At 48.4% G+C, this 15,458-nt stretch overlaps 1 protein-coding gene across 1 annotated transcript in view; it reads left to right on the forward strand.

The window, feature by feature from the left end:
- Positions 1 to 15,458, forward strand: part of LOC134932131 (proprotein convertase subtilisin/kexin type 5-like) — a 420,509-nt gene that overhangs the window by 347,133 nt on the left and 57,918 nt on the right. The window contains exon 15 of the mRNA XM_063926251.1: positions 9,892 to 10,063. Coding sequence (XP_063782321.1) covers positions 9,892 to 10,063 — 172 coding nt within the window. The remainder of the gene's footprint in view (positions 1 to 9,891; positions 10,064 to 15,458) is intronic.

A 15,458-nucleotide genomic window follows, 5' to 3' on the forward strand; every position in this document is an offset into this window, starting at 1 on the left:
CAGAACCAGATATGCCCCCACAGAGCCAGATATGCAATGCCCCCCACAGTGCCAGAAATGCCCCCCCCATAGCCAGAAATGCCCCCACAGTGCGGATCCCCCCAATACCTGCGGCGCTGCTGGGGAGGAGTACTGCTGCTGTCCGCCTGTCCGAGTGTGCTGGCGAGCGGGCGGGAGTGCTGGCGGGCGGGCGGGCGGGCGGCCGGCGAGTCAGAGTGAGCCTGGGTCCGGGTGGCCACTTGTGTGCACTATGGCGCCGGCGTCTGACGTCAGACACCGGCGCCGCGCAGCGCGCATAGCGCACAGTGCACACGGGCCAATGCTGCACACACAGGGCCGGCTCCAGCATCGAATATGGCGGCGCCAGCGCGCGGCGCCCATTAAGGGTGGCGCCCTGTGCGGCCGCTCTATTCGAACATGCCTAGAGCCGGCCCTGTGTCACACACATAGGATACTTGTTATTAAAGCTCAGGCTTCAGATTATCCCAGACACACTTACACTATTCTTCCATCATGGAGATGGAGCCCCGACTTACTGCACTGCCACGGAGGCTGAGCTCCGGTCTCACTGCATCTAGTGCATTGCTGACGGGTATGGTATAGAAGATCTATAGTGTCTAAATCGACAGTCATTAGGTCGATCCCATATGGTCGACAGGCATTAGGCTGAAACTGACAATGGGTCGACATAAAAGGTCGACACAACATTATTATTTTTTTGTGTTGATTTCACTGTCCGAGTACAGCTAACACCAATAAGTATCCCTCATCCTCTTGCATGGCTCACTTTGCTCGCCATGCTGCGAGCAAGGTGCCTCACTCCTCTACCACTGCGCTTGGCACAGGTTCCTATACCCCATTGTAATCTATGTGTGACACTCGGGGTAAGTATCATGTGAAGTTCAGTTGTTTGGTAAGTATTACAATTTTCGACATGTCTCTCGTCACACTCGTCTACCTTACCATAGGCTGAGAGTTAAGAATCCTCACAAGAACAAGTTACACGGCTGTATCACAATACTATTTAAACTTCACTTTCCACAGACATTAAGTACACAACTGCTCTTAAATATTTTTTATTAAGCCGGAACACTTCTGAGTATTCTTTTTCTCGATTGTAAAGCTAAGACGTGGTTATGTCAAATAACAATAACACTTTATACATGCAATACTCATTTTAGCAAAAACATGACAACCAGAGGCGGCGCTACCCGCTCAGCAAAGTCTGCAAAGCTTGAGAGACGCTCTTCCTGCTCTGCTACTCTGCTGGTGTCCGTGTGCGCTGCTGCCCTCCTCCACCCACCTTCCTCCCACTGGAGAATACCGCCACAGACCTGCAGTATCATACCGCTGAGAAATAAAGTCTCCACTCCACCAATTGAAGTGATCCCAGAGCTCAGGGAGCTGTGTGTGTGGTCTCCCGAATTCATAGGCGTGCGCATGGGGGGGGGGTGCCTAGTGCGCACAGGCACCCCCTAATGTCTGGCACCCCGATCTCACATGCCTGATGCAGCGATCGCAGAGCAGGCTGATTACTGTCCCCTCTGCGTTGCACTCTGTCAGGACTGCATTACTGAATGGACGCCTGGGTTAATCAAGGGTGCCACTGCCACTGGCTTTCAAACTCCCGACTCCACCACAATGTACAAAAACAGCGTGATGTGACGTGATGATATCATGCTGCTCGCACGCCCACCTGTCACACCCGTCATAAGCCCACCTCTCTCCTTCTATTCTATGCCAACGCCAGCCACTGATGAGGAGCAGCATGCAGCCAGCGTTCCTTTTAGGAAGACAAATTCAATACTGGCAGGCAGTCGGCAGCAGGATTGACACATAACGCTTTTTCCAGCAGCAGCAGCAGCAGTAACTAGTCTGCGACTGTCAGTGTCAGTGAGTGACTGCAGCTTGCAGGGGAAAGAGAGGGGGAGCCAGACCAGGCTGAGGAGGAGCAGTGTAATTGCAGTGAGTGCCATCAGGGGTGTTTGTTTGGTGCACACCACAACATCTGACAATGCATCTGCATTATTAGGATTGGTACAAGGGTGGATATTTTATATTGCGTTGACCGTCAATAGATGGTGCTAGACACGCCCAAAAGGCGGTGCTAGACACACCCTTCCAAAAGTGCACCCCCTAATAAAATGTGCTGCGCACGCCTATGCCCGAATTCCTGTCACATGACTGGTGCTGAGCAGTCACATGACCAGACAGTGTCAGCTGTAGAGGGAGGGTGAGTCCTGCTGTCTATATGGGGGCACAGTGTGTGTTTGGTGGCACAGTATATCTGTGTGTGTATGGTGGCATAGTGTATGCATGTGCGTATGGTGCATAGTGTGTGAGTGTATGTGAGCACAGTGTGTATGGTGGCCCCTTTATATGTGTATGGTGGAACAGTATATGTGTGTATGAGGGCACAATGTATGGGGGCACAGTGTATGTATGTATGGAAGCACAGTGTGTATGGAAGGCACAGCCTTTGTGTGTATGGGGGCATATTGGGTATGGTGGCACAGTGTGTGTGTATGTATGGGGGCACAATGTATGTGTGTGTATGGTGGCACAGTGGATGTGTGTGTATGGAAGCACAGTTGTATAGGTGCACAGTCTATGTGTGTATGGGGTCATATCGTGTATGGTGGAACAAGGTGTGTGCGTGTATGTATGGGGCACAGTGTATGTGTGTGTATGGGAGCACAGTGTGTATGGTGGCACAGTGTATTCATATGTGTATGGTGGCACAGTGTATGTGTGTATGGGAGCACAGTGTGTATGGAGGCACAGTATATGTGTGTATGGGGGCACAGTGTATGTGTGTGTGTATGGAAGCACAGTGTGTATGGTGGCATAGTCTATGTGTGCATGGGGGCATATTGTGTATCGTGGCACAGTGTGTGTGTGTGTGTGTGTGTGTGTGTATGGGGGCACTGTGTTCTGTATGTGTGTGTATGGTGGCGTAGTGTATGTGTGTGTATGGTGGTATAGTGTGTGTGTGTGTGTGTGTGTGTGTATTGGTGCACAATGTGTATGGTGGCCCCTTGTATGTGTATGGTGGCACAGTGTATATGGTGGCATAGTGTGTGTGTGCATGGGAGCACAGTGTGTAGGGTGGCACAGTGTATGTGTGTGTGTGTGTGTGTGTGTGTGTGTGTAGGAGCACAGTGTGTATGGTGGCACAGGGTGTGTGTGTGTGTGGGATCACAGTATGTATGGCGTCACAGTGTATGTGTGTGTGTATGGAAGCACATTGTGTGTGGTGGCACAGTCTATGTGTGTAGGGGGGCATATTGTGTATGGTGGCACAGTGTATGTGTGTGTGTATGTATGTATGGGGGCACAGTGTATGTGTGTGTATGGGAGCACAGTGTGTATGGTGGCACAGTGTACAGTATGTGTGTGTGTGTATGGGAGCACAGTTGTATAGTGTCACAGTCTATGTGTGTATGGGGGCATAATGTGTGTGTGTGTGTGTATGTATGTATGTATGTATGTATGTATGGGGGCACAGTGTATGTGTGTGTATGGAGAACAGTGTGGTGGCACAATGTATGTGTGTATGGGGGCACAGTGTATGTGTGTGTGTATGGCGCCCAGTGTGAATGGTGGCACATTGTATGCATGTGTGTATGGTGGCACAGTGTATGTGTGTATGGAAGCACAGTGTGTATGGAGGCACAGTATATGTGTGTATGGGGACACAGTGTGTATGGTGGCACAGTGTATGTGTGTATGGGAGCACAGTGTGTATGGAGGCACAGTATATGTATGTATGGGGACACAGTGTTTATGGTGGCACAGTCTATGTGTGTATGGGGGCATAATGTGTGTGTGTGTGTGTGTGTGTGTGTGTGTGTATGTATGTATGCAGTGGCGGAAGTCTGGGAGGCAATGGAGTCGGATGCCGCCGGGCTCCAGCAATGAAGGGGGCACCTTCTCCATTGCCTCCGACAGTGTGGTTGTCCGACTGTGGCTCCCGTCTCCCGAATGACACCCCGGCTCCCGCCCCCTGAGAAGTGCGGCTGCCCGGCTCCAGGATGATGATACCGCGACGCTTCAGCTCCCACCCCCCATAGCGCAGCTACCCAGCTCTGGCTTCAGCCTGATAACATCACGGCTGGCCGGCTCCCGACCCACAGTGCCGCTACTCGGCTCGGCTCCTGCATCACCACAGCACAGCTTCCCGGCTTCAGCTCCTGCCGCACAACGCCGCTGCCCAGCTCCTGCATGCTTACACTGAGGCAGTCGAGAAGAGGTATCTTATGGAGGAAAGTGTCAGGGTGGGGGACAGTGTGTGTGTGTGTGTATATGTATGTGTGTATTTGTATAGATGTGTATGTGACTGTGAGTATGTATATATGTGGCTATGTGTGTATAAGTGGTATAATGTGTGTGTGTGTGTGTGTGTGTGTGTGTGTGTGTGTGTGTGTATATATATGCTGTGTGTATATGTGGTTGGGTGTGTATTTGTATATATGTGAGTGCGTGTGCGTGTATATGTGGCTGTGAGTGTATACCTGGACTGGGCCGCGGGGGAACAATATAAACTTTTTCGCCTCCGGGCGTCTTATAATAACTTACGCCCCTGTATGTATGTATGGGGGCACAGTGTATGTGTGTGTATGGAGAACAGTGTGTATGGTGGCACAATGTATGTGTGTATGGGGGCACAGTGTATGTGTGTGTGTATGGCGCCCAGTGTGTATGGTGGCACATTGTATGCATGTGTGTATGGTGGCACAGTGTATGTGTGTATGGAAGCACAGTGTGTATGGAGGCACAGTATATGTGTGTATGGGGACACAGTGTGTATGGTGGCACAGTGTATGTGTGTATGGGAGCACAGTGTGTATGGAGGCACAGTATATGTATGTATGGGGACACAGTGTTTATGGTGGCACAGTGTATGTATGTGTGTGTGTGTGTGTGTGTGTGTGTGTTTGTGGGGGTACAGTGTATGTGTATGTGTGTGTGTATGTGATCATAGTGTGTATGGCGTCACAGTATATGTGTGTGTGTATGGAAGCACAGTGTGTATGGTGGCACAGTCTATGTGTGTATGGGGGGATATTGTGTATCATGGCACAGTGTGTGTGTGTATAGGGGCACAGTGTACTGTATATGTGTGTATGGGAGCACAGTGTGTATGGTGGCACAGTGTATGTGTGTGTGTATGGGAGCACAGTTGTATGGTGGCACAGTATATGTGTGTTTGGTGGCACAGTGTATGTGTGTAGTGTATGTATGGGAGCACAGTGTGTATGGTGGCACAGCATATGTGTGTATGGTGGCATAATGTATGCGTGCGTATGGTGGTACAGTGTTGTGTGTGTGTATGTGTATGGTGGCACAGTGTATGTGTGTATATGGGAGCACAATGTGTATGGTGGCACTATTTATGTGCACGGAGGCACAGTGTATGTGTGTGTGTGTATATGTACTGTATAAGATTGTTTTACTGTGTGGTGTAAATTGAATTGGGGGTACTATTGTATGGCTACGCCCCTTCTTTGTGAGACCCCACCCCTTTGTGGCACGCGCGCACTGTCCCTTTATTAAGTATGAGAGAGAGGGCGCAAATTTATAGTTTCATACCCTCCAACATTTTACACATAAAAATCAGTACAAATTCGAAAAGGGTGTGTGGCCACGGGTACTTTCAATGGAAGTTTGGAGAGCCAAAAATCGGTACAGACCATAAAAAAAAAAGGTACTGTACCTGCCAAAAAGGTACAGTTGGAGGGTATGTAGTTTGCAGGGAGGCACCGAACACCCTAGCACCGGCCCTGATGACAACATTTATGATCAACAAGTAGCAACCTTGTCAAACTAATAAAAGTAATTACAAATAATTAGGTGTACACCACATTACTAATAGGGTCCCACATACTAATTTACGTCTGTTAATTAGTTCACAGTCGAGTACTCAGTTATATCCGTTCAGCTCCATATCTGGTTGTCCCAGAGTCTAAAGGGGGGTACTCACGGAGCGATCCCAGCCTAAAATCTAAGCACTCTGACTAAATTGCTTAGATTTTAAGCAGTGATCACTCCGTGTGTACCCCTCACAGCAATAGCGATGCGCAGCCCCGCGCATCGCTATCGCTGGTGCTAGATTGGCCAATTTAGCCAATCTAGCAGGTCGCTCACTTCACCAGCTGGTTGAAATGAGCGCCCCCCCCCCCACCCCCCCCCCCCCCGTCTCCCCCTGCATGCTTAGCACACATCGTGCTGTACTGAGTGGGGGGAGAGATGTGTGCCGAGCGGTTCGCTCAGCACACATCTCTCCCCACATCTGCCCGTGAATACGGGCCTTAATGCTAACTACTGTATGTAAAGTTAAGAGTTGGGTTTCCTTTCCTACTATACAAATGTTTTACTGCTCTCAACTTCAGAGTTGTTACTTTTTAGCTCTCCAGATAACATCTGAAACAAAAGTATCTTAGTTGATAAATTCCCTCCTTTTTTTATGTGCAACAATGACAGCTACAATTGCAGGTCGCTGAAGAGCTGAGTACTATGGGCGGGATGTACTATCCTTCGCCCCCGCGTTAAGTGCCGTTTTCTCTCCGTTTACACTCACCGCTCCACTGCCCACCGCTTCCCCTTAGCTCCCCCATCTGCTTTCTCATTTCCCTCTCCCTCCTCTTCACCGCCACGGCCACTGAGTTCTCCTCTCGTAGTGCTCCCCATGGCCGTTGGCGCATGCGCACCACTCACTGTTTTCCGGGCATGCGCACACAGCCTTCCTGGACGGATCCTGGAGGCTTCTGTGCCGCAGTTGCAGCTTCCGGCCTTGCGCATGTGCCAACGGCTATGGGGATCATTGCGAGAGGAGAACTCAGTGGCCGAAGAGGAAGGAGAGGGAAATGAGAAAGCAGACGGGGGAGCTAAGGGGAAGCGGCGAGGCAGCGGAGCGGTGAGTGTAAACGGAGAGAAAACGACACTTAACGCAGGGGGCGAAGGATAGTACTTTCCGCCCTTTATGTGTTAATATGCTCCATGCTATGCTGGTGGCGCTCCTTCAACTGTAGATAAACTGTAGCTGTCCATTAGTGATGTGGACTACTGTATGTGTCCCTGGATGACTGGTCTAGTATAAAATACTTAGCTGCTTAGTTTATGCCATACCCTCCAACATTTAAACACAATGAAGAGTGACTCCTGCGCATGCCGGAAAAGGGGGCATGACATATGGAAAAGGAGCATGGCTTCGTGACAGTCCTGCGATCGACAGCAATGCACCCCGTTGTTGGCAGTGAGGGAGCATGCCCAGCGCTCTGTGAGCTGCTGGCATGCCCCCAGCCCCCTGTCTTTACTGAATAGACGCTGTGCGCATAGCATCTATTCTCCGCTGCTCTGCTAAGCAGAGCAGCAGCGACAGGAGCCTGTCACTGTGGCCCATGGGTGAGACAGCGGAACAGTCCCAAATAAACGGGACTGTCCCGCGAATATCGTGACAGTTGGGAGGCATGTTATACTTATATGTCAGTCTCTTACCCTTATGCTAACAGAGGTCTGTAAATCCCCAGTGACAGGGCTTCCTACACTGATGTTAGCATATGGGTTAGACAGTAATATGGGTTTGTCTCTAACCCATGAAGCCTCCTCTAGAATCTTTAATAACTGTCTCCTCTGAGGTGGTGGCCATCTTGAGAGGGATATTTTCAATAGAGCCTGCAGACGGGGATCGATGGCGGCGGGCAGGCGGAGGCATGAGTGACCCGGGCCCTCCTTTCTCTTTTAAAGAGGCTGGGCCTCCGGACAGCTGTGCCCGCGGCACCCCCTGATGACGGGCCTGCTCATCACTACTCAAATAAGCGCTCCACATCCTTTCTTACAATAAGTGCAAACCGCTTGTTTGTCACAAAAGAGCAGAGAAGCAGGAAAAGGTCTACCTGCCATCTTCCACACTGTCACAGAACCCCGGGGCACTAACTGGACACTTGCTGAAAGGACTGCTTCATATGCTTACTGTATGTGTCTATTATTTGGTGTTTTTCTACATATTTATTCAATGCCTACTTTAATAACATGTTTGTAAATTTATTTAACGAAACACATATTTTATATAAGAGGATAGATGCCTCTTTCTTTTCCTCATTTTGACATGTCCTTATGAATACCTATGAGGAACAGAGAAAACTGAAGCCTGAATGTAATGATTGATTTATTGAGATACTGAAATACAAGTGCGGGGCAGTGTAAGCACATTATCAAGGATGCACCTGCCCCTTTGTATGATCTGGATTGAGGTGCTGCTTCTCCTTTCTCTGCTAGATCTTATTGGTCTATCATTCTCTCATCTTAATACATCATATATTTGGGAAAAAATATTGCACACTTCTATAGAGATCTTAGGGTTCTATTTACTAAGCCTTGGACGGAGATAAAGTGGACTGTGATAAAATACCAGCCAATCAGCTCCTAACTGCCATGGTACAGGCTGTGTTTGAAAAATGGCAGTCAGAAGCTGGTTGGCTGGTACTTTATCTCCATCCACTTGATATCTCTCCAAGGCTTAGTACATAGACCCCATAATGTAGGGTGGAGCATACATTTGCAACATGATAGTATTACACTATGGAGGTTATTCAGAGATGGATGCAGATCATTGCATCCGCAGCAAGAATCGTCGTCCATCTCCTCACATGCAGTGGCCGCACAGTACATGGCAAGTCCATCCAGCATGTGTGGCGCAGCCTGGCTGATCTGGCTGGAGGTCCTCCGCTATTTTTTTTTATTGGAGCAGCTGCATGTGACGTCACACAGCAACCCAGAAAATGCTCATGACACGCCCCTGTTTCAGGTCACCACACCCCCGCAACACCAAAACGCCACACCCCTGAACGCCTGCTGCTGTCAATCACCTTGTGGCCGCATCCCTCCAAGATTTGTCCGCAAGGAGAAGGGTTGTGCACGCGCACTGCGGCCTATACACAATGGCCGCGTCCATCTCTGAATCACCCCCAATGTTGATTTTTGCTGTTTCATTTCTTGGTCCTGGAGAAAAGACTCGGACGAAAAAAACAAAACCCAAGCAGTGTGGGTTTATTGTAGTTCATTGTATATTTGTCTGTTCTGTGCCAGGTATTTATTTGGTAATACCCTGTAATCACCTAGGTGACCTCTTCTATAGTGCCTATTTCCCAATATTATCTATTTCAATTAACAGCTCTGTTTCTAGGCTTTATATATTCTTGAAAAGTGTATTTATATTTACGTTGTACATTGGTAAAGAAAAAGTGGGACCTGGAAGAGTGTAAAGTGGGCCTAATTCAGTAAGGATCTTTAAAGTGCAAAAACGCAAATTGGCTGATTATCAGCAGACTGCTCATGTGCTGTGAATGCATTGCGCATGCGCAGGCCCAGTGAAATGCGACCGCAAAGTGATTGACAGGAAATGGGAGGCAACATGTAGTTTGTGGGGAGTGGTTGGGAAAACACAGGCGTGTCATGCCTGTTTTCGGGGTGTGCATCTGACATCAGCTGCAATGAAAAACATGGCGCCCGGTGCGGCTGCAATTGCATTATTTTGAGTAGGCATGGGTCAACCGCAACTCTTGATGGTGCTCGGTTTCTGCACATAATTCACAATTCTGGTAATGTATACGCAGAGTTGAGATCGCATCGGTGGGTGTCTTTTACTGTTTCTGGGCAGCTCTTCACATGCGATTTTTAGCAGTAGCAGATTTACACTGCTATTTACACTTCTGTGAAATGTCACAGGGACAATTCTGCATTGATTTTCTGTAACTTCCATTCCAATTTTAAGTTTGATTAGGTGTCTGAGGAGGATCAGTATGATTTACTGACGTCCGGGATGCCCGCTGTCATAAATGTTAGAGTTCATGGAAACAATGTTGTTTGATTTGATCTTTTGTGTTGTTGCAGAATGTGTGCCAGCTCTGTGACTCCTCGTGTAGGCACTGCTCTGGCCCTGGAGCCAACCACTGCATATCATGCAAAACCAACACTGCCTGGTCTCCTGAGGAAATGAAGTGTATCAACTGTTGTGATTCACAAACTGATCAGAATGACTGCTGCTTTTGTGACTTGAATTCTGGTATGTACTAAAATAATGCATTCTGCATAATGATTACAGTCTACTTTTAATGGACCCTTTTACTGAACTCTGATATATTGAAACAGCCTAAATATATATCTATATATGTAATTCAGGTACTTTATACCCATCATGAGGGATCTGTAGAGATTTTCTCCAAGAATCAGCATTGGGCACCAGTGTGTTTATGCATGGAACTAGGGGCCTTATTCAGCAGCGTTCGCATCTGCTATCGCATTTCCTCAGTTTTTGAGTAATTGCACATGCGCAGGGCCTATTCTGCATGTGCGCGGTCTGGGAAATGTGATTGCATTGCAGTGATGCGAACACCTCCATCTGATTAACAGGCAGAGGCGAGGTAGACGGGGGTGGCAATGTGGCTTTGCGGGTGTGTGTCAACGGAAATGCGGGAGGATTCGGGCTGTTTTTGGGGGCAGCGGCGTGATGTCACACACTACCGCTGCTAGAAAAAACATGGTGGCGGTGCAGCTGCCTTCGCAGCCAGGCTGCGCAGGCATGGGGCTACCCTTATTTTGGCGGGACTGCATGATGGTTTAGCTACATTAACAAAACTGCAACTGATGCTGAATAAGGTACTAAGCTATGTCATGAGAGCCATGATAGTTAAGGCACAAATGCATAATGTGTCAACACACAAAGGGAGTAATGTTTACACCATGTAAAGCAATATTTAAAGTAATTTCCCAATGTAAAGGTATTGTGGTATAATCTGTTGTAACATGGAGACAGTGGTGTGTGTTTGTGTTGGGGGAGGAGAGAATTTTGGTATGCATCCTCAAGAATGGGAAAGGGAAAGTCTTGTTTTCATCCCAGTGTTATTCTGGTGGAGGTCCTGCTCAATTTAGGAATAATGTTCAGGCTTCACCAATCTTTAAAACAAAGCACCACAGAACACGATAGGTAACTGAATGTGCAATATTGGCCTATACAAAGAACAGAAGATACAACAAATGATAAAAGGTAAAATTATTGACAAAGGGTACAGACAAGATCCTAAATGAAAGAATGTAAGAATAATAGTGCTCCACAAGAGAAGGTCAATTTATTTTACACTTTACATTACGCACAACCTGTTGTGATCTGTGCAAAAGATAGCAGCTCTTTCTGAGATACCTTGGAGCCTGCAGTAGAGGGGTTCTATCAATTATGTTCATTCTTTTAACTTTTTTTTTAGGTAGCCTATTTTCCGATTCCGCACTGCTGGGCAACCAGGGTCACAAGTAGATTAGTAGGACATGAACTTTGTAATCCTTCATAGGCACACGCTGTTAGGGTCTCCTGCTCTGTGCTGCCACGTCGTCATGGCAACCGGGAGACAAGTGCTAGCGGAGTAACCTGAGCGTAGCTGATACTCCGGTTCGGGTCTTTTGCTGTGCAGTGGTTACAGGCTCTGTGCACGGCAGGGGATCCGGTGCTGGTTTTTGTGCTCACAGTCTGTGAGGTCTGAGTGGGGCGTGGACAGCACCTGCTATATAAACCCTCTTCTCAGGTTAGGCAGATGCTGCTGAATCTTTGTTGGTTAGTCAGTTCCTGAAAGCTAGCTAGTACTGTGTAAACTTTGTATTTGTTTGTTGCTTACTGCAAATAGGCCTTGGGATTTGGTATTACACTCTGCCAATCCAGACCTAGCAGTAAGACTGGAGTCAGTCGTTTAACCTGCTGGGGTTCTTTTGCTACTCTGTGAACCTAGCAGGTTTGCGGCTGTATTCTCAGACTTGCCTGCCAAAATCCTTTCTCACTGTGCAAGGTGTTCAGGTGTCAGTTTAGTGGCAGTAAGCTGAACCAGTGCACTGCAAGTGAGGACTAGGATTGTGGAGACTCTCCTTGTGTCTATTATTCCATCTCTGACCAAGGAGTTTACTGCCACACCCGTTGGTAACCCTTTAGGGTTTTGCTGTTGCCCTTAGCAACAGCATTTCGGGTTCTCTACGTATTAAATCACTACATCTCGCTTCTTTACATCTGAGTATTCCTAATACTAGGGAGACACCCAGTTTCTTAGCCTTTGGGCTTCTCTGTTCACTTTGTGTTTATTTTGTTACCCTATCACCTTCTGTGTATGTAATGTCATATTCCCCAGTCTGTCTGTGAGTTCATTTGTTTTGCATCCCTCTCCGTTCAGACACCAGTACATTCCTGCTGGCACTGGTGTGCATAACATATTCAGCAGCCTAATACTCCTGTTGAAATTTTGTGGGAATATGGAGCATACCCCTCAAAATACTTTGCAACAGGTGGTCGATCAGGTGCAGGCCCTGACTCGACAATTTAATGATTTGTCCATTAAAATGCACACCTCGCAGGCCGCTGGCGGAGCTCCCGCAGCAGCAGTACCTTCAGGGGTTAAGGAGCCGAAAGTAAATCTCCCGGATCGTTTTTCTGGAGATCACTCGCAGTTCTTTTGTTTCAAGGAGAGCTGCAAGCTATATTTCCAGCTTAGGCCTCAGTCTTCTGGGTCGGAGATTCAGCGGGTGGGCATAGTGATTTCCTTGCTACAAGGAGACCCACAGGTCTGGGCATATGGGTTGCAGCCTGACTGTCCGTCGCTTAAAAGTGTTGATGCTTTTTTTACGGCACTGGGCATGTTGTATGATGACCCTGACAAGACGGCCTCAGCCGAGGCTCAGATTTCGATCCTTAAGCAAGGGCGAAGGCCAGTTGAGGTTTATTGTACGGAGTTTCGGAGGTTGGCCCATGATACCCAGTGGAATGACCCAGCCCTGAGACACCAGTACCGAAGAGGTCTTTCTAACCAGTTAAAAGACCAACTGGTACAATATCCCTTGCCTGATAGCTTGGATCAGCTCATGCAGTTATCCATTCGGGTGGATAGACGGCTGAGAGAGCGCAGGCTTGAAAGGGAGACCGAGGTTTCCTTCTTTCCCAAGGGAACCTCAGACTCTGAGGAATTTTCCGAGGAGCCTATGCAGATTGGGGCTACCCGCCTCTCCTCGCGTGAGAAGACGCGGAGGAGACAGCAGGGGTTATGTTTGTACTGTGGGAATAAAGGTCATGTGGTAGTATCATGCCCAGAAAAGCCGGAAAACTTCAGGGCCTGAGGGTGATGGGAAATATCCTGTCAGGCCAGAAGTCAGAATTTCCCAAGAAGACTTTTATCATTCCGGTGACCTTGAAGATCCTCGGTCAAACTGTCAAGACTGAGGCCTTTGTGGACAGTGGGGCCGACGGGGGTTTTATGGACCGCCAATTCGCCCTGAAACACTCTGTTCCCTTAGTACCCTTGGCATCGGAAATTGAGATTTGTGGGTTAAACGGGGAACCATTATCCCAGGGTAAAATTACCTCTTGCACTAGCCAGATTTCTTTGTTTATTGGAGCCACACACTCTGAAAAATTGTCCTTTTATGTGACTGTCTGTACTTTTGCCCCATTGGTGTTGGGGTTACCCTGGTTAAGGGCCCACAATCCTCAATTTGACTGGGTCTCTGGGGAGATTCTTAGTTGGGGTACTGATTGTTTCAGGAGTTGCTTGAGCCTTCCAGTCAGGCTTTCGCAGCTAAGTTTGCCAGGATTGCCAGGATGTTATGCAGATTTTGCGGACGTGTTCTCCAAAAGAGTTGCAGAGGTACTACCTCCCCATCGCCCCTATGACTGTGCCATTGATTTGTTGCCGAATGCTAAGCTTCCCAAGAGCAGGTTGTACTCCCTGTCACGTCCTGAGACTCAGGCTATGGCAGAGTACATTCAGGAGAACTTGGCTAAGGGATTTATCAGACCTTCACAGTCTCCAGTTGGGTTCTTCTTCGTGGGTAAAAAGGATGGTTCGTTGCAACCCTGCATCGACTTCAGGGAATTGAACCGTATCACGATTAAAAATTCATACCCACTGCCTCTCATTTCGGTCCTGTTTGACCAGCTTCGTACTGCCACCATTTTTTCTAAGATTGACCTACGCGGTGCGTACAATCTAATCCGAATAAGAGAGGGGGATGAATGGAACACTGCCTTTAATACCCACTCAGGGCATTATGAATATTTGGTGATGCCTTTTGGGCTCTGTAATGCCCCAGCAGTCTTCCAGGACTTCATGAACGATGTGCTCAGGGATTATTTGGATAGATTCTTAGTTGTATACTTAGATGACATCCTAATCTTCTCCCATTCCCTGGAGGAACATCGGTAGCATGTATGCTTAGTCCTCCAGAAACTCAGAGACCACCGGCTTGGGGTGAAGCTGGAGAAGTGCGAATTTGAAGTTCAGCAAATCGCATTTCTAGGATATATTATCTCCCCAGAAGGTTTCCAAATGGAGGGTTCCAAGGTACAGGCAGTCCTGGATTGGGTGCAGCCCATTAGTTTGAAGGCGCTTCAGCGTTTTCTGGGCTTTGCAAATTTTTATAGACGATTTATCGCTGGATTTTCGTCTATAGTGGCGCCCTTGGTGGCACTCACTAAGAAAGGGGCGGATGTTGCTCACTGGTCTTGTGAGGCCAAAGCGGCTTTTGCCCGTCTCAAAAGGGCATTTGTCTCGGCCAAGGTGCTGCGACACCCAGATCCAGAGCGTCCTTTTGTGGTGGAGGTGGATGCCTCTGAGATGGGTATTGGGGCAGTGCTCTCTCAGATGGGGGTGTCTGATAATCGCCTTCATCCCTGTGCTTACTTTTCCCGTAAATTTTCGCCTGCCGAGATGAATTATGACGTGGGTAACCGGGAATTGTTGGCTATTAAGGATGCACTCGAGGAGTGGAGACACTGGCTTGAGGGGGCTAAGTTTGTGGTCTCAATTCTCACCGACCATAAGAATTTGGCATATTTAGAGTCAGCGAAGCGCCTCAATGCCAGGCAGGCACGATGGGCTTTGTTTTTTGCTCGCTTTAATTTTTTGATAACATATCGCCCTGGGTCAAAAAACATCAAGGCTGATGCGCTCTCGCAGAGTTTTGCTCCAATCCAGGAGACCACCGAGGAGCCATTGCCCATTGTTTCCCCATCATGTATTAAAGTGGGCATTACCCAGGACCTCTTGTCATTAGTCCTTAGAGCACAGGAGCAGGCTCCTCCAGACCTTCCGGTAGGTCTTTTGTTTGTGCCTCCTAGGTTAAGACAGCGAGTGTTCCTGGAATTCCATGCCAAGAAGTCGGCAGGTCACCCGGGTATTGCCAGAACTCGGGAGTTGCTATCTAGGGCGGTGTGGTGGCCCTCGGTGGCTAGGGATGTGGATCAGTGGGTTCGGGCATGTGACATCTGTGCCCGAAATAAGACTCCTAGAGGGGTTCCTGTTGGCCCATTATATCCACTCTCTATTCCATCTAAGCCATGGACCCACATTTCAATGGATTTTGTGGTGGACTTGCCCAAATCCTCGGGGATGACAGCCATCTGGGTTGTCGTTGACAGGTTTTCGAAGATGGCG

This window comes from Pseudophryne corroboree, chromosome 6 (assembly GCF_028390025.1).
Source record: "Pseudophryne corroboree isolate aPseCor3 chromosome 6, aPseCor3.hap2, whole genome shotgun sequence".
NCBI classification, from domain to species: domain Eukaryota; kingdom Metazoa; phylum Chordata; class Amphibia; order Anura; family Myobatrachidae; genus Pseudophryne; species Pseudophryne corroboree.